Source organism: Nasonia vitripennis, chromosome 1 (assembly GCF_009193385.2).
Source record: "Nasonia vitripennis strain AsymCx chromosome 1, Nvit_psr_1.1, whole genome shotgun sequence".
Classification (NCBI taxonomy): Eukaryota; Metazoa; Arthropoda; class Insecta; order Hymenoptera; family Pteromalidae; genus Nasonia; species Nasonia vitripennis.
The window spans coordinates 30111265-30134472 of record NC_045757.1 but is presented as its reverse complement, the minus strand read 5'-3'; the positions used below and the strand labels follow the sequence as shown (position 1 = coordinate 30134472).

Genomic DNA, 23208 nt, shown 5'->3' with positions numbered 1-23208 from the left:
TGATCGTAAACAGGAACTTTGATTTTCCGTCGATGATGGCGCGAAAGTTTGCGCGAGGTGTGTTGAACGGTCGGACAAGAGAAAGGGTTTGCGACGGGTCATTATGTTTTTTACTGAAGCGCCAGATTTGAATTTTTTGCTTATATAAGTACCCTTCTGTTACAGCTGTATCATATATAAATATTGAAAGATAACAAGATTTTGACGAATTAAAAATTAACGTTATTATCGATAAGTACATAACAGTTTGGACTTTACTTGGAATTGAAAAAAACCCCTTCATAAAGAGCAAACTGATGTCAAGCTCTGTCCGTTTATCGGACTCGTCACTAATAGCAGTGCAAACAGACCGAGTAAAATGCATACGCGTACTTCGGGCGGTTCCGTCGAAGTTCGGTCCGACGACGACCCGCCCCTGCACCCCTTCCAACTCCGTCCGTACCCTGATAGGCTCATAGCTCATAGCTCTGCCGCAGACAGAGATATAGAGCTTATAGATAGTCTTCGGAGTTCGGCCCGCTTATGCACAACACGTATACCTATACCCATACCTTATACATACTCATACTCAAAGAATCCTATATTGCTCGCAATAGGCTGGCCGGTGTTCGTTCAGCAGAGACTCCGATAGAGCAGAGTGCGTTATTCGGAGTGTACGGCATATATTGCGAAGGACAAATCACGCAAGCCGTGTGTATATAATACGAATACACACTGAGTCTGAGACTAAGTGCGCGCGCGGATTATCATCCCGCAGGAGTCTTTGGCATTGACAAAAAGGCGTCGCGGGGCTCTCGGACAGTTTCGGAGCTTGGCGTTAAATGGGCGATCTGCCGCAGAGCCAGAGTCGTGTTGACGAGTCGGAAAGATGGACCAGGCGCCGGCAGGTGAGCATCTTTTCCTAGTGCTTGCGGAGAGCGACTGTGTGTGTACTCGAGCGCGTAGGGTTGGAACAAAGCTTGGCACCGGTGCAAATATTTCTTCGGCGGGTATAACTGTGCAATGCGGATGAATGTGCGCGCCGCCGCCACCGCGGGAGAGCATTTTGCTTGGGGGTCGCACGAGGCTTGTAGGTTACTCGCACTCACCTGAACAGGGATCGTTGGAATGATTTTTCGGGAGTTTCGTCTAGTGCATCATTGCTCGAGGATAGTGGATTCGGTGGAGCACGAGGAATGATACGATGCGTCGTACTTGGCGGTGATAGTATAGCGGACGGCTGGGATTTTGAGGTTAGAGCAAGTGTATTAGCATTGCAAATAGCGACTCTTGCGTTTGGGCATTATATAGATTTTTCTAAGTTAACAGTGCGTATTTGGAGACTCGGTTAGTCTTGTTTTGACTTCAGACAGTCAGCTGCATGTGAGATTCGGTCGCGGCCTCAGAGTTTTAGCTTACATTCTCGAAATTCATTTCTATTCCTATATTCTATAATGAGTGTCTTGTAACAGTTTAATTTATTGACAGGAATCTCTCAAGTCAGGTATATCATTACTCACCCCTACAAGTATTATATAGTTATTGTTAGCGTGAGAATATTTTTCCAACCAGTCTTTTTTCTTTCAATCTAGATACCGAACTGCGCAACATCATAGATAAGTTGGCGCAGTTTGTCGCACGCAATGGCCCTGAGTTTGAACAGATGACAAAGAACAAGCAGAAGGACAACCCAAAGTTCAGCTTCCTCTTTGGTGGAGAGTACTTTAACTACTACCAGTACAAAGTGACAACAGAGCAAGCCAGTAAGTGGGACAAAACGCCTTTACATCTACATCATTTGAGACTGTTTGGGAAGGGATAAATTTTATACTTCCAAAAGTGAGAGAGAATTTCAAAAGTAATTGGGAGTTATTGTCTGTACGGTATGGCAAAAAATATGAGATGGCGACAATTATTGGAGATCATTTGTTACGGAGCAAAAGAGCACTTGGAATTGCATAAAAAAAACAAAATAAAAATATTATATTTTTGACTGAGCTTCTCTAAGCACCATGCAATAATTCACCATCATTCGTTTGCAGTTTTAAAACAAAAAGGAATAAATCCAATGCAAAATGCAGATCCACGTTTAAAAGTTTCGCAGCAGCAGCAATCACCAGCAGTAGGTGTCAATAATGTTGGCATGGCTCAAAATAATGGTCTAAACTCAGTTAACATGGGACCTGCCAGCAATCCCCCCTCTATGATGGGCTCAGGCCCACCAAACTCAGGTCACATGCCTGGACCTCCTAATGCTGGTCCAGGGCATTTACCTGGACCCCATAATTCAGGTCCTGGGCCACACATACCAGGTCCTCAAAATTCTATCGGTAGATCATCCGGTTGGCTTCAGAATGAACTGGCCAGTCTTCAGTCGCAGCAGACAACATTGCAGGACCAGGTTCGTCAATCGGAACAGAATTTAGCTGCTCAGCATGCTGCATTGATGGCACAGCAGCAAGGAAGAGTTGAGGATGCAGTGCGACAAGCACAAGAGAATAACCTACAGAGCAACGCACAAACCACTAATACAGATTTGGCTGCTTTTGAAGCTGTTTTGCAGCCAATTATAGATACTTGCACTAAGGATAGCATTAGTGCAGGAAAGGCATGGATACTTCAACACTCTAATACTCTTGAAAGTAATCAAGTAGTTGCAGAGCATCTACTTAAGAGGTAGGCTACTCTAGAGTTATAAATCATACATTTTTTTTCCAGCAATCATGTAATGCTTATAATTTAAACTTGTGAATTAAATTTTAGAGTTATTCAGGAAACCACTTTTACTCATAAACTTCATATTATTTATCTCGTAAATGATGTATTGCATCATTGGTAAGTTATTGGATTTTAATATCAATATAAATGTAATTAAAATTACTGTATTTTAATCAATTGAAATGAAACTTAACAAACTCTATAAACGTTAATAGTGCTCGAAAAAAATCATTGGAGTTAAGAAAAGCAATGGAAAGTGTTGTGGTACCAATGTTTTGTAATGCATCATTAGCTGCTACAGAGGAGCAGATTGTCAAATTGAATAAGCTTTTAAGTTTATGGGAGTCGAAGAATAATTATTTCGAGGAAGGCATCATCGAGAAACTGAAGAATCCTAGCAAATCGTGGTCAGATTATCAGGCGAGCGTTATGACACAACATGCGAATGCTATTTCGTCTATCGCCGCCACTACGAAGCAGACATTTGATAATTACCAAGCTCAGCATCAAGCATTTGTCAATCATGCAATGAGGCAAATACAATCTATAGAGCAACAAAAGATTGTTCTAGACAGGCAACTTAAAGCTCCGCCGCCCCCCGCATCAATGGTAAAAACTTGAATTTTTTGTTAGAACTTATCATGATTATTTATTTAACTATAATTTTATGAATTCTCTTAAAATTGTACTCTTATTTATACTAAGCAGACAAGACAGTATTGTAATTACAATGAAGAGTATTATTACTAACAAAATACAAGATGATTATAGTTATAATTAATTTACATCTCGTAGAATCAGCAGAACGTGCCACCTCATGGAGGACCGCCACCGCAACACGGAGGTCCACCTCATGGTGGTCCACCGCCGCAACATGGAGGTCCGCCACCTCCGCACTCCGGCATAGGGCAGCAGCATGGTGGTCATTCCCTTGACGGCCCACCTCATGATCGAGGAGGACCGCTCTACGGAGGTTCGCCACACGATGGAGTTCCGCCCTTTGGAGGGCCACCCCCACACGACGGTGGCCCACCCTATAGAGGATCTCACCACGATGGAGGAGGTCCACCCTATGGAGGCCCACCCCACGAAGGAGGTGGCCAGCCATACGGAGGTCCACCACCTCACGATGGGCCACCATACGGGGGACCACCACCGCATCATGGTGGCCCGCCACCTCACGGTAGTCCGCCTCACGGTGGTATGTCGCATGGAGATTATCCACCACACAGAGGTCCACCACATTCTGGGTCGCCTCACGGAGGACCACCTCACGGAGGACCACCTCACGGAGGGCCACCTCATGGAGGACCACCTCATGGGGGTCCACCACATGGGGGACCACCTCATGGAGGACCACCTCATGGAGGGCCACCCCACGGTGGGCCACCTCACGGAGGGCCACCCCACGGTGGGCCACCTCACGGAGGGCCACCCCACGGTGGGCCACCTCACGGAGGGCCACCCCACGGTGGGCCACCTCACGGAGGGCCCCCTCACGGAGGACCACCGCATGGAGGATCACCTTACGGAGGCCCCCCTCCACACGGGGGACCGCCGCACGGGGGTCCACCGCTGGGTGGACCTATGCAACATGGCGGGCCACCGCACGGTCCACCACGAGGTACGAATTAGAATTTTCAAAATATTTATTTTTTACTGTGGCAGTTTTGTAAAATTACAATTAATCGTGATATAGCTTTTTCCTAAAATTTTTAATTATTGGAAAGATAGTTTTCTGTAATTATTTTATATATATATATTTATGTATATATTGGACGCAAACGAGATTGTTCTCTAACGCATCCAACCATACGCCCCATCAAAACCTTTGACTCTCATTGTACAGAACTTGCTGCAGGGATGGGGCCACCTCACGGAGGTATGCCACCTCACGCTGGTCCAATGGGCCATGGCGCTCTACCACCTCACGGAGGAGGGCCACCACCTCACGATGTAAACTTTAGTCAACCTCCGCCAGGCTGGAACGGACCACCAGGCACAGGACCTGGAGGTCCACTTGGTGCGGACCCGTTTACGCATTTACCACTGCCAGATTTCTCGAGGCCACCGCCGGGCTTTGGGCCGCCGCCGGCGCCGCAGCAGCAGCCACCACCTTTGATGTCCCAGGAGATCTGTCTGGAGGATCTGATGCCTAGCATGCCTTACTTTGAGTTGCCTGCCGGATTAATGGTGCCGCTTATCAAACTTGAAGACTGCGAGTACAAGCCTCTCGATCCAGAGGCAATCAGATTACCACCGCCTGCGCCGCCTAGTGATAGACTACTTGCTGCAGTTGAGGCGTTCTATTCGATGCCCAATCACGACACTCCCAGAGACAGGTCAGTTATTTGGTTCAAGGGTTTAGTTTGGTGTGTTAAGTTCATGATGGCTGGTTCTTCTTGATCTTGCTGTTTGTTTATTTATCTATTATTTATTTATCTGTTGTAAAATAGCCACTCACTGATCGTACATCAGTGTTTGGAAAAAAGTTGAAAAATCATTCATTTTCAAAATTTAGAAGCGGATGTATACTGACTCCGATTTGTTTCTAGAAATTGGTTAACTTGTTTGTTATGTAATAGTAAGGGTTTCAAAAGCATGATTCTGAAAGGCCATTGATTTTTATGAGCAATATTTTTAGGTTGTTTGTCTAATTTTATATTGTACACATGAAGCTTTATAGAATATTAACTGTTGCTAGATTTTTGTAACGCAAGTGTGAGCAATTTAAAAAGAATGTCTGTCTAAATTTATCAAAATTTTGTTTTGTTACTGCGCTGGATCTTATGCTGGGAATCTGGATTACTAGAAGGTGCAGTATTTGAAATTTTTATTGAACGTTTTGTAAAAACGTTACAATAGTCTAAAAAGATTGGTAGAAAATGACACTGTTGATTTTAGATGGGTTTATTAAATTCACTTTATTGGGAAACCTTTGGTAATTCGTATACCTATTGAATTTTTATTTAAAAGTTTTATGGATACATTGTAAACTCATCTTCAAGTTCCAGCCTAAAGCATACAAATTTCTACTAGTACTAACATTTTTTATTAACATTTCAGTGATGGTTGGGAAAAGCTAGGATTATACGAATACTACCGGGCGAAGAACGAAGCTAAGAAAAAGAAGGAAGAACAGATCATGTGTGGTTTAAGGGAAAAGTCAAGATCGCCATCACCAATAGTCCGGCCGCGCTCGAAGAGCCCAAGTCCACCAAAGAAACGCTATAAAAGCAAGTCTAGGAGTCGATCGCGGTCTCGGTCACGAGGCAGGAGTAGATCAAAGTCACCACCACCGACTCCAAATCACCGACCAAACAACCGTAATCAGAATCACAATAGTCGTAGTCGAAGGAGACGGAACAGCAATAAGGGTGGGCAGAGTGGTGACCAGGCACAACAGCCACCTCCGACGCCGCATAGGGGTAATGGCTCGCCTGATAGAAGAATGGATCGAAGTGATAGGAGTCCTACTCCGCCTAGTTTCTTGTAAGTACAGGAATTTAAAATGCCATATTCATTAATTATTTTTAACGCACAAATCCATGAAGTATACTTTTTATTAATTAATAATAATAATTTATGTTGTGTCATGTATGATTTTTTTATTATTCCTAATAGGGGCTCAATGTACAGCAAAGCTAATCAAGATATGGGACTTGATGAAAGTAACAAAGGCCACCAACTCTTACGAAAAATGGGCTGGGGTGGAGCTGGCCTGGGTGCGAACGAGCAGGGGATTGAGGCTCCCATCTCCGGAGGTGAGATACGCGACCGCACGGATATGTACAAAGGCGTGGGTGTGAACCTTAATGACCCTTATGAAAACTTCCGTAAGAGCAAAGGCCAGGCTTTCATCACGAGGATGAAAGCGAGGGCAGAAGAACGAGCAGAAGAGAGAGGCGATCGAGATTAAAGTAGTGACTGTGAGAAGGTGACATTAGATACAGACAATTTTTACAAACGGTGTGTGCATTTAACTTTGCGCAGAGATACAAAGACAAAACTAAAGACACATGTGAGTGCCACCATCGTGTGAATAATGGTTACAAGGGTATTATTATTGAATACCCTTATGATAATGCAAAAATTTCAAGAAATTTTTATATTAAGGTATCTGAGAAAAATGAAAGCGAATTTTTGAGATTCTAGGATAGAGTTTGTTTATTCTAACTAGTTTTACGAGGAAGAAAGCTTCAATGTAGATGGGAATGATTACAGTGATTTATGAAGCAAGTGATTTTTCGATTTGTTTACAAGCTTTACCTTGTTAATATCCAATGAATTTTCGTACGTGTTTGTCCGTTTTTATGAATTGTTATTCTTTTTAAAATTCTCGACTATTGCGTGAAACCACACGATGAATTGTAGAAATACTATAAACCAGAATTATGCTTCGGCTGCTCTTCAATATTACATGTAAGTTTGTTGATAAGATTGTCCGGTATACAAAGTTGTATAACAGGAAATTTCCAATATTCTTTCTGTATTATTTGTACCTCGTTACCTCATGTTTCGTTAATACATGCTCCGTTTATAATGATTAATCGATTAATCATTGTTAAAAAGTCGGGAACCATGCTTGAGCAATGAAAAATCAATGCTAAAGAACTTGCATGCACGAGATCGCACGAATGAACTTGTATTTATAGATTTAATGATAATTATATTGAATACAATGTAACTAGACTCAAAAAATAAAAAAATCTGTACATTTCGTAAATCAATAGACTTTTCTTACCAAAATTACAAGCTTCATCCTCTTTATTTACCGACCTATTCTAATTTGTAATCATTTAGGATAGCCGGCGCTTGGCTTTGTAAAAAATCTGCAATGTAGGCTTATGCGCAAGCAACTACTTCGGGGCCGCGATAAGCAACGCTCGCAGAAACGATGCCCTTATCGCTGTCTTCCGTCACGTGCGCCTCTTCACCAACGTATTTTGTCCGGGGAAGAACACATTTTCTTCTTTTGGCTGACTTTACTTGAAAACTCCCACCCCGGCCGTGTTGGGGCAGAGATAACCAAACTGACGAAAACCGATTAGCGAACTGGTTCATTGCGTGGGTCAGAAGCAGACGCAGAGATGGATGCGTCGCAGCATTTTTCATTTTCATACTGTTATCTTAGCTTCTGCTATTATATGTATGCGCTATAATCTTTCTAGTTTGTACACATGCGTAGGATATGCGGTAAAAGTGTACTACTGAATGTTTTGGCACAGTAAAGTAAAAATTTCCAATATATCAATCTCGTTTTGGAGATAGATAATAGTAATGACGCGAATTGAAATATAGCGTTTTTGCTTGTGCTTATCCTTCCATACCGAATACTTGTGTCTTTCTTTTTGTCTGCTTGTATTCGTATTCTTGTAATATAAATACTTAAATTTCTGTTTAATGTACACATATCATATTCAGTACATAAATAAATAAATAAATATTCACGAAGGCGTGAATTTGATCTGGCAAGAAATGTACCCCGGAAGACGACTGACGCTAACTCGAGGTATATCTTCTTACCTTTTCTTCGGCTATCACTTTTTGATGCACTTTATCTACTGCATGTCTGTAACGTGACGACGGCTGCAGAAAAAATAATTCACTGATAATGGGATGATGATGAGCGAAATCTCGAATTACGTATGCTTGCGGAACGAAGATTCACACCAGGGGAGCGTAGATAGTTACAGATAAACTCGTTTTCGCGCACGTTTTAGACAAACGTGACCCACCTATTTTCAATGTCACGTTGAGGATATATAACACCACTAAACAATGTAGCTATACAGTGTTCTTGGACGTATTATAGTATCCTGGAGTCTACACATAAGTAACTACTTTTGTGCTTTAAAACAAAAGTCGTTGGTTGGTCTATTTCTTAAATTTTCTGCAGGCTGTGAGTTCAAGTACTCTATCATGTTTAACACGCTGAAATATCGTTTGAGTAAATTAACTTTTCCACCGTCAGACACGCGTAAAGATACGCAATCATTAGGAATTTTTAATAACATTCATCAAAGTCATCAACTATTTGTGTCGTACCATCATCCTGACTCACTATATACATGGTAGTACAAACCTGCAAGCGCCCGCATACGTAATCTTCGTACATCCTTCGTACATCTTCGTACACTCGTTCAAGAACTTTTTTTCCAAGACTCATCGCACGTTTTTTTAAGAACAGCAAAATGTGAATAACACCTTTTCAGGAGCACACATTTTTGTCATGATAGATGTGTTTGCATTTTGGTGTGGTGATTTAGATCTGCGTCAGCGATTTTGGCAATTGGTTGCAACTGTGTTTGCGTAAGTAAGTGCGACAAACGTTGACTTTGAAGCGACGTTTATTCAATTGTTTTTATTATAATGAGTTTGCCGTTTTTGTTTAATTATGCTATAGTTTTTTTTTTCACAGCGACTTATTAATGCGTGACGCGTGATGAACGAGCGCATATACGTCATTTTAAATAACTCTTTTCATTATTTAGTGTTTACAATGGCACGAACTAGTTATAGCAGCGAATAAAAAAAAAAATTAGATTTACATGCATGCGCTTACGAGTGCGCACTATCTGTAACTGCGCTATAAGTTATATTAGTTTTTTCGAATATCCGGATAACAGAAATTCACTTCTCGATCTACTCTGATTCCGGAAATACCTACAATATTGTTGTGCAAGCTTCTATACAAACTATATATACGTATATATTTTCTCAAACGCGTCATTGCGCGAATCCTCCCCCAGAAACTATACATCCATCAAATATACACAAGATCCGCCTCTACATAAATTTTTCCTCTTGTACACAGAGACAAATCGTTGTATAAACTCTCCCATATCTACCCGATTCAAGACTCACGAACGCACTTTACACCGCGTGAATCTCCACGCGGAATCCTCTCGAAGCTCAATTGACGCAGTTTGGAAAAAAAATAGTGTTATAGAGGCTCGCGCCAGCTCGGTCTCGTGATAATTCCCGCAATGCACGAGCCGCTCGTTGAGATAAGTGCACCGCAGCGAGCCGCGCGCGGAAAGAAGTGTGCGAAGAAACAAAGTGCACGAGTCGTGTGTGAGATAAGTGTTGTACGCGACTGACGCGGTTATGCAATTTTGTGTCTGCTGTCTTTAGCGTGCGACGATGTTGATCAAGCTTGTAAAGTGCACGAAGACGTGTTTGATGCGTAGATGGTCGATTGGTTTGGATGTGGCGATTGTGTAGATTTCTGAAAATTCCAATACGTACCGCGCACTGAACGGGGAAATGTCTGTAGATCGTCACAATCGCGCGCGTAATTTTAATACCAGCGGTGCACGTATACATAGCTCAGCACATGCGTGGTAACAACCTGTCGGCTGCACTCGCGCGCGTGTTATAAGTGGCGGCGCAAAAACGCGCATAAAAATCGCGATGTGCAGCTCGGCCGCGTAACCTTACACGTGACTTTGCGCGCGTGTATGTACCTATATATGTAGAAGTGTATACTTTAACACTTTCGAAATGTGCGTGCAGACTGTGTCACGCGCTTTAATTAATTTTGAAAATCAATGGCGTATCTAATATTCCTCCGTCGAGTCTGGATAATTCCAGAAACGATGTTTATCAAAAACTTGCCGCCTATTCAGCGATATTACACTACAATGCGGCATTGGATCAACGCTAAGAAAAAGTCGAGAAAAACGTCGCATTCGCCAATCATCACTATATATATATATATATATATAAGTAGTATAAACAGCGATCTGCAGACCAAGCGCATCAGCGAATCCTCGACGCAAGCTACGTACAAAAAGCCACATCAACGTATCAATTCCCCGACACACTTTGCATATAAATAAACGACGCACTCTGTGTAGCGCCTCTATACATCGAATCTTCGGTTGCCGATGCATCGGCTTACATAACGTTATACCACATACGCACAGAAAACTTTAATTACGAACTTTCCCATCGCGCAAGCGTATAGTCATCGAGAAATTCCTCGGCGCATGCATCCTGTGCATATCTCGAAAAAGCCGCCGCTTGCGTATATAAGCGAGAAAAACAAAGTCGCGCGCGGAAAAAGGAAAGGAAGCCGGCGAGCGAGCGAGCGCGTTACAATCCACGTGAGCTCAGCGCCGGGTCACGAGGCTGTACACGCTCCACGGAGACACGTGCGCGCAATGTGCTCGCGTGCGTTCTAGGCTATAATGGTCGGCGAAGTGTGTATATAGCGGGGAAGAGACGTGTGAGCCTTTTGCTGTTGTGTGTGGAGAAGTTTTCGGTATATGGGACGACTTATATATTGCTTTGGGAAAGTATCGGAGCCAAGGTTTCCTCGAAATTCGGAACTTTTGCTCTGGAAATAGGATCGCGAACTTGGAAATAAATATTTTCGCTGAAAAACATCAGAGCCAGATCTATTTAAAGTGTGAAGAGATATAGTGCGAGATCGTGGTTACTGCAATTACATTCGTTTGTTGTGATACTCAAGTCGAATTATCAAACTGTATATACCCTGCGAACACTTTGTTTCATTATGCACCTCTACGAACCAACGTATACCTATATATCCTCTCGCTTATGCTATAATAAGGCTCGACGCGCCAATTAAAAATAGTCGCCCATAAAACGCACATCCATCTATACACTCACAAAGACGCAAAGCCTAATCAGCAGGCTATACCTCGCGATCGCACGTGTACAATAGACCGTCGACTTTTCCGCTCACGTGTGCCACGCGCGCATAGTCGCTAAAATAGACGTCGGGCTTTTCTTCGCGTGCACGGTGCATTACGCGACAAAGGGGAAGGCTGCGAAAATAAACGTCCTGCAGCCTCGATTTTCACAGCGAGTGTCATGCTCTAGTTCGCATATGCGCGCGCGACGAGAGCCGGATTCTTTGGTTTCTTCTTCTCCTCCTCGAGATTTCCGAAACGTCGCAGCCTTGAGAATCGGGTCAGCTCGTTGGGTTCACCCGGTTAGGGGTGTATTTATAAACCCGAGTATGCATATCTTTCGCCGCCTAATTATCTCTCGCTCTCGAAAAATATCGTTACAATATGTCCCCCCTAATCGAAAACTGACGACTGCGCGGTGGTTCTCAAAATACAAAGCCGAGATTCTATCCGTTCGCGGCCGGAAACGGAATTGGGTCAGCGCCGATTTCGCGCGCGTCTCTTTCGAAAGAGTCTCGACGCGACTCGCGTTAGCGCGTCAAAGACGATTCCGGCGCTAAAGCGCACGCGTTATCCGGTCGGCACTGCTGCATTCCGCTCCTCGCTTCGTCTCTCTCCGTTACTGCCCCGCTGGTTTATTGTCGTCGTTCCGCCGCGCTTATAATTATAAACGCGGGCTTACGTAAATCGGAGACACGCGACGATCGGACTACTGTGTGGCTCGGGGAAATTATGTCACTGAGCAGAGAGGATGTGAAGAGGGGTAAACTAACACAGCCGGTAGGCTGTGTGGATTATTTTGGTGGCAAGGAGAGGGTTTCCGAATGCGACGCGTGAGAGCGAACGTTTTCAACGTGTGGATGAGTTTATAACTAAGTGTAATTCACTGAACCTTCATGCTGCGTACACGCTCCCTGCATACATACCTACTCCGAAGCGTTTCTTTCGAGATTGCGAAGTGCAGAAAAGCTATTTACGATTTGCATAAACCGCGCGAGATAACGTCGCCGTGAAACGAAACGGTATAAGGTCGAGTCTCTTTGGAAAAATGACACGCGAGCGAGAGAGTTAAGGACCGGATTCCGCTTGGACACGTACAGTCGATCTAGAGAACAGTAAGAATACGATTATTCAGGCCAGCACTTTCGATACCGCGATAACATCCCGTTTTCACGTGTCTCTCTCTCTCTCTCTCTCTCTCTCTCTCTCTTATCCGATATTCAACTCATAATAATTCGTGCGCATCGCTTGGCTGACGTTCGTATTCGCGTACACGCGGTGCGATAAACTCGGTAGCTATAAGCGCGCGACGCGTGTAAATTTGTGTAATCCGTTTCGCAAGTGTGTGCTGATGCAGGAGACACGCGTGCCTTCTTTCTTCTCTCTCTCTCTCTCTCTCTCTCTCTCTCTCTCTCTCTCTCTCTCTCTCTCTCTCTCTTCTGCGCACACAGGCGATTTGCAAACTCGCGATACGCCACACTTACGCGTGTTCAAACATGAGATTCTTTTTTTCTTCCTCCCTGGGCCCCGAAATGTATGCGTGTATCTTTCCATTACGCGATAAAAAAAAGAAGAAGAAGAAGGAAGAAATTATATTGTATACTCGCAGCCGCTGCTGATGTATCTTTTCGAATATCTAAATAGGCGTGGTGGCGATAAGGCGTGTGTTTTGTAAAAATTCCGGTTGGAATATATTTTGCAGGAGAGTAGAGCGAACGAGCGAGTTGATTGACTTTTTTCGCTGATAATTCGAAAATATCGCGAGGGATAGGCTACTCTGACATCATTTGCGGCACACGTGACTTATTGTCTGCGAGTCAAACCTTTATAGTGTGATGTAGTAGTTTCTTATCGAGAAAGGTTTTCGAATATTTACGCTTGCGAGTATTAGACCAAATAAAGTGGGAGATAAAAAAAAGAGGAAACTCGAGCGAGTTTGAAATTACAGCGATAGACGTCTCTGTGAATTATATGTTTTACGTATGTGTCGATTAGCTTAATTATAAGTGACTAAGCGTTACCATGAGATTTGGAAATTAACTGAATTATTACAAATAATTAAGCATCGGCGGGGTGTATCGTCCTCTAGCCAAACATGTACCTTATCTACTGATGGGCTTTTCAACTTCATTGACTTCGATACAGACTTTTCCACGAATTCAGATAATTCATTGTGTTTAGTTGATACAATGACAATTATTTTTGCGCCACGATAGATTTTTACAGAAGCGTAAAGGTGTAAAACAGTCGGTGTCATCATAACCAATCAAGTTATAGCGACGACAATCACGCCGATATAAATATAAGTAGATAAAGGACGATCGCAGTAAGACGCCGTCCATATACGCCTCTCCAGAATCAAACCCCGCAAACAAAAATCTCGACACGCAGCACATCTCAAAAAGCCTTCAAGAAGGTCACCACACGCGCACAAGTGAAACCGCATCAGGCGACGCTTCGCACTCCGCCTGCTGCATTAGTATATATATATATATATATATATATATATATATATACATACACATGTACATGCATTCACTCACCAGTGCAAGGGGCCATATATACCTATATCTGAACGCATTAACAGAGAGTAGGTAGCATGTAGAGTGAGGGAGAGAGAGAGAGAGAGCAGCGAGCGCGTGACTGGACACGTGACTGGCGGAGCACACGGTGCTCGCGTGACCGAGGCAGCGCTGATGACGTCACGCGCACGTGTCGCGCAGCGTGGCGAACAGAGAGAGTGTAGTGCACAGTGCACTCTACCGCTTCTTTCTTATTCTGTGCAGTGCTGCACTGCGGCGATGTATAGTTATTTGGGCCGCAGGCGTTTTTCTCCCTGTGTATGTATATAGCGATGGGAGGACAGGGTCGGACGGTTGGACGCTGGTGCCCAGAGATCGGTATCTGCGCTGCCGATTTATCGCCGGATACGTGCGATATAGCTTTTTTGCGCGGCATTTAAAAGGCACTATGAAGCGAACATTATAGTATATACCTGCGGATTAAAACTTTATCTCGTTCGACGCGTCTAGCACACGTATAGCCGGTGCACCAACTTACCCCCAGCGATTTCAACAGCGCGACGTCGTGCGTTGTTTCCTCGACATTGCAATACATATAGTGTCACGCGCGCTATCTGTCGCGACGAGCACGCGCTTTTCGAGTTTCCGCGAAGCGAAGCCGTTATCCGTACTGATAACGAGAGAGCGAACATTATATATACGTATGTGTGTGTACTCGGGGTCTACGACATGCAGGTTTCGTTGCAGTGCGGCGAAAGTGGGCGAATTTTTCCTGCGTTTTCGAAAGCTGCGGGTGCGATACATATAAGAGATTAGCGTCTCGGCAGGTTTCCCTCGGCGAAATTTACTCGGAGACGCGATGAGATCGTTAATCCCTGATACTTATCTCGGACTTTGCTCCTGTGTGCGAGTGTTATTTGACTTTAGATACGTGACGGTCTCGCAGATGAAATTTTTGTCAAACAGGAAACATCGGCGCTATAGACTTTGATTCGAGCGTCAGGTTCGAGGTTCACACGACGAATTATCTCAGCTCACGTCTTATCACGTGGGTGACGTACTAGTGCACGAGGAGTAAAGTCATCAGCTGAAGACGATGATTTCGACGTGCATTCATGAGGCCGTTTGATGGAACACTCGCGTGACTCCGTATACGGTTCGACCGGCGGCTCATCATGTGTGCGAGCACGAGTTAATGGCATTATTAAGAGGAATTTCGGGCTCTCTCGAAGCTTCCGATGATTCCGCGTGTGGTTTGGATGGTTTGTCCGGTTAGGACCGGTTGGGAAAACTTTTCGATGCTAGACGCGTGCGAAAAGTTTCCTTATTATAAGCACGATTGCAAATCCTCACCAAAAGCTTAAAACTCAACGAGTGACTCGTTCACACTCGATGAGAACTGTCACGTCTCTTCGGCCGTAAAAAAATCGTAAAAACGCAAACTTCGGTCTATAATATATGTCTCGCTCGTAACACCGCACTGCGCTAGTCTTACCACAGAGTCAAAAAAAAATCTTCATCATCTCTTCGAAAACAAACAACATTAAATACTTATATCCTAGGGCTCGACCACAACTGAGTCCGCACCTGGCCGCGGCGCGCCGGCTCTTTCCGCGGGGGGGGGGGGGGGGGAGCGAGAACGGCGCCCGTATGGAGGGGATCCCCCGAGCAACTGCATGCCAGAGAGACGGAATCGAGGAACAGCAACAGCGCACACAACACGCGGACGCGCGTATAGACACTTCTCGCGCACGTTCTATATTATTCGCATCCGATTCTTCGTTATAATATATAATATATACACGCGTACACGTGTGTATAGTAATATATTGTAAGAACCCCTCCCGAGCCCTTTATACACACACTCCTATTTTCGAATTCATACGCCACTATATCGAGCCGGAGAATTTCGCTCTCGTCGAGAGTCAACGGCCTTATCTCTTCTCTCTGTCTCTCTCGCACTTGCCTTATCTCGTCTTTATCTCGCGGCTTTTCCGTCGAGACGACACCGCAGCTCCGCGTGTGCATGTGTGTGTGTGTGTGTGTGTGTGCGCGCGTGCGGAGGCGACGATCGGTAAGTCGTCCGCAGGTTTCAGTTGTACTTCGCACCGTCGCGTGATATTGTATTCGGCGGAGGAAAGTTTTACGCGGCCTACACTCTCTCTAAACTTATCTGGCCCAATTAGCCAGTACGTGTGTGCGTGTCTCCGGGAGATTATTTTTAGAGCACATTATAGCGGCTGCTTTGCTCGGTCGATGCATTTCCTGTATATTATGGGCTGCGAGTGAATGAACCACGTGCATAGTGTTATTTTCGGGATCGTATTGTTGTTGTTGTTGTTGCGGACAACAGGTGGTTCTGGCATTATACAGTGTGAACAGTGTATACGTGTGTTTTTTTTTTGTGAAAGGTGACGGGTACGGTTGTATCCAATGCGGATGATGAAATTGATTACTCCTTGAGGTAAAGATCTGCATACGTTGTTATACTAGACCTAGATTGTGCAGCGAATCGTGATAACATGTCTTGGCTTATAGCTGCAATCTTGAAACGATATTCCTCGCGTATTACATCAGTTTTTAATTATAGTGAAGAATTTTTGATCGGGATATCTTCGTTGTGCAACCGCAACTTTCGGTAGATCATCGTTTTGAAAAAAAAAAAACATTGACCATAAATCGTCGCCTCCTATGTAGGAAAAGTGGCACAACTCAGGAATCATCCCGCGTTTTGGGTATACCATGAGTTGCGCTACTCTTAACATAAAATCCGAACTGGAAAATCAAATCACAGAGAACTTCCAAAGCGCGAGAGCGTGAGTCGCGCATAAATTTTAACACACTCCAGAACCTTCCTTATCGCGGCAATTAGCAGAGCGCACACACACACATCAGTAATCAGCCGCACGTAACCGCATATATATATATATATATATATATTATCACCGCGGCTCACACAATAAAGAATCGTTCTGAAATCCAAAAATAGCTTTTCCAATAACCTAACGTAATTTTCCTCGTTACTGCGCCCATCAGCCGTTTTTAATTACCCAATTGCAGTCGCAACCTTATCCTCGCGCACTTACCGCGAGAGACACACACTCGGCAACCCGGCCACCTGGCGCGTCCCCGCGCGGCGATATCGCAGCCACACCGACAAAACTCGCATCTCTCCTCGATCACACATATGCGCGCTTGAGAGCGAGCGATGATGATAAAATCCCCCAAACAGAGCGCGCGATAAGCGCTCCACATAATAGAAAGGAGAGAAAAGGAGAGCTTCTCTCTCTCTCTCTCTCTCTCTCTATGCGCGCATGTGACGGCGCCTCCTACTGCTCTCTCCCTACTGCTCTCTCTCCCCAGCGCGGCGAAGCATCAGCGGGAAAGAGAGAGGAGAGAGAGAGAGAGAGAGAGAGAGAGAGAGAGAGAGAGAGAGAGAGAGAGAGAGAGAGAGACGTGTCAGTGCGAGTCGCCGAGGAATACTACGAGCGCAATCTAACCTAGCAGTCCACGCCCGCGCGAGCCGGTATAGTAGTGTCTATACTCCCCGCGCAGTCGTCGCTTCTCTCGCATTTTTTCTCGAGATCTCGAGTAGTGTGCAGCGAGTTCGTTGCGTTTTTTTCTTCTTCGCGGTGATTCGCTGTATCTCCTGTGATATACACTTTGTATACTACTGTTCTCGTGTGTATGGATGTTCGTTGTGCTACTGTGGGGGTGAAGTACGTAGCTGCGTTTGTATACACGTGTATGTCTGTACGTGTTGTGGGAAGGAGAAGCATCAGTGGAGAATCTATAGCTGCTGATGGTAATATTCGACGGAGTGATTATGGATACTTATGCATTCGCGACGGTTTATCCGTGATTATTTCCTCGTCGGCTCGAGAATCACAGACTCGCGCGATCCATATGCTTCTCATTCATGAATATCCTACTCGCTCTCGTCTCTCGGCCATTGAAAATTCAAGTCCACCGGTGCGCTTATCCCTCCAACGATCTCTCTTTCTCTCTTACCGCGAATTCCGCTGCATTAAACACGTGACTCATCCGTCCCTGCATACATATCTATACAGCTGTATACTGAAATGAGAATCTATTTTTTGTTTTTCAGAGCTAATTCAGCGGTTAACGACGCCAGTGTTTAGTGAGTGTTTCCCTCGCGTAAAACAGTGACATATAAGTGCGAGCACTGAAAAATAACAGTAAAAAAACAGAAAGTGTCAAGGGTGCGACACCTGCTGAACCTTTGCCCGGGGGATTGTTTGCGTCATCCCATAACACACACACACACACACACACACATCTTTACGGAGGCGAGAGCCGGTATCCGTGTTACGCAACAGGATTGTTCTATGCGGCAAGATGATGGAGACGCAGAACTACTGGGAGGACAGCTCCGCGCACTCCATGCAAGTGAAATACGAGAGGTGAGAGTTGCTGTCACTCAATCTATCTATACGTATATATGTATGTACGTACATCCGTCTCTGTGCGCGGTGTGGGCTGTTTGGATTCTCCGAACGGTTGACCTACTTCTCTTCGGTCACTTATCGGACGATCCAAACACTCGGCGGTGTGTGTGTGTGTGTGTGTGTGTGTGTTTTATTGGATCATTCATACGAGTTTTCGATCACGGCCACTTGCTCCCCTGCAGGGCTAGATCACGGGGGAGGTATCTCTCGTACTGACATACGTTTATACAAGCGGAAGGCGCGAGAAAGAGATGATGGTGCCTCATCGATGATGCCTCGTGACTCGATGCATACCGCGTGATATACGGGAGCCTTCTGGGAAGAAGTGGGCGCTCTATGCGATGTTTGTTGCCGCTTTCACACGCGGAAACGTCACGAGTTATGACACAACGTTGCATGCGAGTATTTTTCTCCTCGAGATCGCGGATCTTATCGGCAGTAACAAATCGTCGCGTAACGTCGTGCACTTTTTCTCCGACCTTACCAATCAACGCTTTCCGTGAAACGAAAAATTTCGAAATTTCGCCTCAAACACCTCAGAAAACTTTCAGTGATTATTTTCTCAATCAAAGCCGTCGTATCCATACCACTACGAAAAAAAGATTCAGCCTTCGACTGTACAGGTAATACATGACACACGGTCACGCATCGCGAACCAACACAACCGGCAGCTTGACGAAATTTCCGTAAAAATTACAAAAGCGGTACAGTATGCTTGCGTTCGAAATAAGAAAAAAAAGGTAGAGAACAATATACGGGTGTATAAGAAGTCGGAAAAAAACCCGGTCGATGTGCGGAAAACTACTAAATGCCGAGTCGTTATCGTGAGTACTCAGGTGCGCGCACGCGCTTCATTTCGGTCCGGCGCGAGACACGTGTCTGTGTGTATATATATAGAATATTACACGAACGTTCACGAAGCCTGCACGACGATTTGGCCTGCAGATACGTTATATCTCAGTTTTAAACGACGAGACGCGAGGACTCGAAACGAGAGCTGCTTTGTGAAATATTGATGCGAATGAGAGTTGTTGGCGATGAAATGTACTTTTTTTTAGATGCGTACGTTTAGTGTGCCTGTACATTTCCGTTTGTGAAAGTACAATTACTTGAGTATCTAATAATTCACAAGTAGCAATATCATACTTTCAGTAGCCTTTCCTATTTCTCGAATTTCAACAAAATCGCGTTCGACCTCCGAAAGCCAATTAAAGAGCCAATCCCCGATCCGATTTTTTTCCACAGTTGCTTCGCCAAACCGAACTCGACCACCCATGTATACCCTGTGTACTGCAGTGTGTGTGTGTGTGTGCGTGTGTGTCCTAATAATGAATTCCGCGCGCACAGGAAGCCGAAAGAGAGAACGACAAGGTTCGCAATCTCGAAAATTGCGCCTCGCGACTGTAATTCTTTATACATACAGCCTCGCGGTGGGTCTATACCCGAAAAGAGAAAAAAAATAAAACAGTCACGGTCGCGCGTCGAGAGAGAGAGAGAGAGAGAGAGAGAGAGAGAGAGAGAGAGAGAGAGAGAGAGAAAGAGAGAGAGATGTAAGATACATAACAGAGACACACGACGGTGTGTAGGTCTTGACTGGCGATTAATGCAGGCGTCGACGTTGAGAGCCTTGTCTATTGGTGGGCTACTGCTGATGTGGTGCCCCCCTCGACTCGTATTGTATTCTCTTGGCGAATATTCGAAACCTTGCACGTTTGCTGGCCATCGGGGAGTGGAAAAATGCCGGAGCGCCTGATCGTCCGCTCTCTGGCTTAATGTCTTTTGCTCTATAGCGTCGAGGTCGAAAATAGAACGGGTGAGCGAAACTTTTTCGAGCTTTTATTGAGGGAAGTAGTGATTGTAACTCGCTTGGGATGTAGATCGAGACAAACGCACCAGACGACCGTCCAGCAAATTCAGTCCAGTTCATTCCCATCGCCGCGTGCGTCTCCTATACATAACTCTCAATTCCAAGCGTGCCAGCCTTCAATTCATCGTTTTCTACACCCACTATACACTCCCCCGTTGACCCCCACAAAAAAGTGCGATCATCGTCCGCAACCTACGCCAACGCGATCGCGAAATAAGAATCAAAACCGTCACCTCCTAAATATAATCAGCTCTCAACGTACACACGCACGAACACGAAGCGGAATCCTACCCGGCGCTTTTATATATCCCTCTCGTGAATTTTTAATGAGCCGCTCGAAATCGCTCTCGTATACAGGCGCCGTGTGCGCGACGATAACGATGTTTATTCGGCTTTTCGCGAGAGTTCGTCGGCTCCCCGAAGGCCGTGTCTCCGAAAAAAAGAGAGTAAGTATAGAGAAAGAGAGAGAATCGTGAGGTAAAACCGTGTGGGCTACTATACTGCGGGCGATCGATTTGCTTCTCTTTCTCGGAGGCGATTCGTTGGGCGAATTTCGCCGATGAAGACGGCGGGGGGCGCGCGGGTTGAATAATCGCCGCGCGGAAAGTTTTCTGTTCGAGTCCGAGCGTGTGTGTATACTGTGCGGGTTTGATTGATGAGTTTTTATACGAGATCGGATAGGGCGACGGGAGATGAATTCGGATCAGCTTCGCTGTGTGTGTGTGTGTGTGGGTGGTATGTAGGTTTGAGAGGGAAAACGTGACCGAGTAAAGTTTCCTAATATATACTGTTGGACTTATTGCGTTTGTTCGGTGAAAACATCGATGTATGCTTGTTTATTGTACTTTTTCACACTGTTCCATAGCGCTCGATACAATGAGCGAGTCACGTGAATTTTGAAACCCGCCGCCGATCTAAATCAGTCTCCGGCTAATGCATAATGCAGACTATTACTTCGAAAGTCGTCGGCTAAGAAAAAAAAAAAAAAGAAAGTTTCCAGTCGCAATCACCCAGACGTCATGACAGCGGAGGAGGTAGTGTTCTTCTTCTCGTCTTCTCTCTTCATCCCTTGTCCTTATCTCGTTTTCCCACTTAAGATATGCGCGCAGTTCTTTCTCTCCCGCGAGGCATCTCGGGGCCGTTGACACCGCGATCGATCGCAGCTCCCTGCGCTATACCTATATTCGCGCGATACTTTACTTAGATTAAAGACTTATAGAGGCGGCTACTCTATTTCGAGAAGCTTTTAACGGAAAAAATACACACATATCCGTGTCCGCGACCGGTTCGGCCGTCACTATATTCTCTCCCAAACTTTCCGCCTACTTCCCAACGCTCGAGTTCGATGTATTTCTTCACGTTTTTAAGCGCAGGAGACATCAGAAATACACATCTGGTCGCTGTTAAATAATGCTAAAGAAGCAGCTCTCTTTCTCTCTCTCGCAACGGAATAACATCGGGCCGCGACGCGACGGTTGCGCACATTTGCTCAACCAGATCTTCATCACACGTGATCGTTTTCAGGAATGCGACGAGAGGAGAGATAATGCGCTGCGCGCGCCGCGTCGTCGCGAACGATAAGATACGCGTGATTTCCTTCGATGCGATATGTGCCGTGTCTGTGTGTGCGCGCGCGTGTATTTAAGAGCTCGGCCGAGTGTGTGTGTGTGTTCGCTGGAATTCCACGTCACCGCTGCGTAAACAGTCGTTAACGAGGTGCTGGTGGGCTTGTTGTAACCGTCGACGTGTCGATGCTGTCGCGTTTTTTTTTTTAATTTTGAACGGTGAATTGGAATGTTCGGGGTCGGTGATAACGAATCTCGTCTGGCGATTTAGTTGACACGCGCGATTTTGGATCTGTGAAACTTTCGTGTTTATATTGTTGCAGGTTTTGTGCCAACGTTGATCAGATATTTAAATTTAAAATTCAAATTGAAGGCGTGTGCTTTTAACGATTAATAAAATTCAGCAGACGCGGAAGGCAGAAATAATGTAAAAAATAATTGTCAATTATAATAAAATACAGATATTTCTCTCACGAGCTCGCATCCTCGCGCGTAATGTACAGTTACACGAAGATATCGCCCTTTAAAAGCGGTTCATTTATATGGGGCTTTAAAGTAAAATCAGAAGCTTATTAGCCACTATACCACCGCAGCAGCGGCAGTATCCAATTACGCAGTCGTACAAAATTTTAACGACACAATCACGAGCAATGCAAAAACTTAGTAGACAATCCACGCACATTATACAGCCCCGCAGAAACGGAAACGCACATTCCAAAGGGCGAAGCCATAGAGCCGACGACGGCGAAATCCAAGCAACACCACGGCGCCTTGTGGAACAGCCGATTAAAAGATTTTCCGCTCGATCGATCCGTATACGCGCGCATCTTTTTCTCTCTAGCTAGTACATCTGACGCAAGTAACGGACGACGCTGCAGCGATGGGAGTGTATTAAACAGCGACATCACGTGCGTCATGGAAAGGAACAGCGCATATGACCTTTTTTTTTATTTTTCATTTTTTCTTCAATCCTCTCCTGATGCGCATCAGAGCGTGTATGTGCGTTATGCGCTTGGATTATTTATATACGCGTATACGTGTGCACACGCATACACGAAACGGGGACGCGATCGAGATGTCGGCTTCGTTAGAGGACTCGTCGATTTTCGAGAAAGAGACAAAAACATTATAATCGAGCGAGTCTCTCCCGACGATTACTCAGCGCATTTCGCATTTCCATGTATACTGTATAAGCTGTGGGAAAATTGTTTACTTACGTCGGAAGATTGTTGCTGTTGTGACTAGCGCGCGTGATTTTTATATTCCGAGAGAGATTACCCAGAAAGCTGCGATGTTTGATATTGCTTTCGCTCCTCTCCTCTTGCAGCGCAGAAAAATTATTCAATGAGCTCGAAGAGTCACGTGCGTCATTAGCGAGAATATTAATTCTCTCCTCTAAAATTACGAGAGGCTGTTATTAAGTCA

At 45.0% G+C, this 23208-nt stretch overlaps 2 protein-coding genes across 9 annotated transcripts in view; both read left to right on the top strand.

Moving 5' to 3' along the window:
• Positions 1-491: 491 nt before the first annotated feature.
• On the top strand, positions 492-7446 carry LOC100116536 (calcium homeostasis endoplasmic reticulum protein). Of its 6 annotated transcripts, none has more exons than XM_031921127.2 (11): positions 925-1232; positions 1468-1483; positions 1572-1742; positions 2022-2655; positions 2743-2814; positions 2913-3306; positions 3493-4321; positions 4559-5039; positions 5510-5512; positions 5764-6189; positions 6322-7446. In XM_031921127.2, the coding sequence occupies exons 1-11, from the start codon at positions 1176-1178 to the stop codon at positions 6614-6616; spliced, it is 3378 nt and encodes a 1125-aa protein (XP_031776987.1). In that variant the 5' UTR covers positions 925-1175; the 3' UTR covers positions 6617-7446. The 6 variants fall into 6 exon arrangements, with proteins under 6 accessions (XP_008208291.1, XP_008208292.1, XP_031776987.1 ...); XM_031921125.2 differs by having other exon boundaries at positions 926-1232; positions 4547-5039; XM_008210069.3 differs by lacking the exons at positions 925-1232; positions 1468-1483 and adding an exon at positions 492-887 and having other exon boundaries at positions 4547-5039.
• Positions 7447-15576: 8130 nt separating this feature from the next.
• Positions 15577-23208, top strand: part of LOC100679013 (transcription factor cwo) — a 37289-nt gene continuing 29657 nt past the window's right edge. Inside the window, exons 1-3 of one of the 3 annotated variants that reach the window (XM_031921130.2) lie at positions 15593-15713; positions 17603-17687; positions 17991-18306. In XM_031921130.2, coding sequence (XP_031776990.1) covers positions 18242-18306 — 65 coding nt within the window. In that variant the 5' untranslated portion in view covers positions 15593-15713; positions 17603-17687; positions 17991-18241. The other 2 variants (XM_008210075.4, XM_008210074.3) reach the window with 2 other exon arrangements.

What these genes read in the sequence shown, in the direction of transcription:
- LOC100116536 (XM_031921125.2), top strand. Translation starts at nt 1,176, where the DNA reads ATGATACGATGCGTCGTACTTGGCGGTGATAGTATAGCGGACGGCTGG. An exon ending in GCAGAGCATCTACTTAAGAG is followed by an intron (nt 2,656 to 2,742) that starts GTAGGCTACTCT and finishes ATTAAATTTTAG; the next exon opens with AGTTATTCAGGAAACCACTT. An exon ending in ACCGCACGGTCCACCACGAG is followed by an intron (nt 4,322 to 4,546) that starts GTACGAATTAGA and finishes CTCATTGTACAG; the next exon opens with AACTTGCTGCAGGGATGGGG.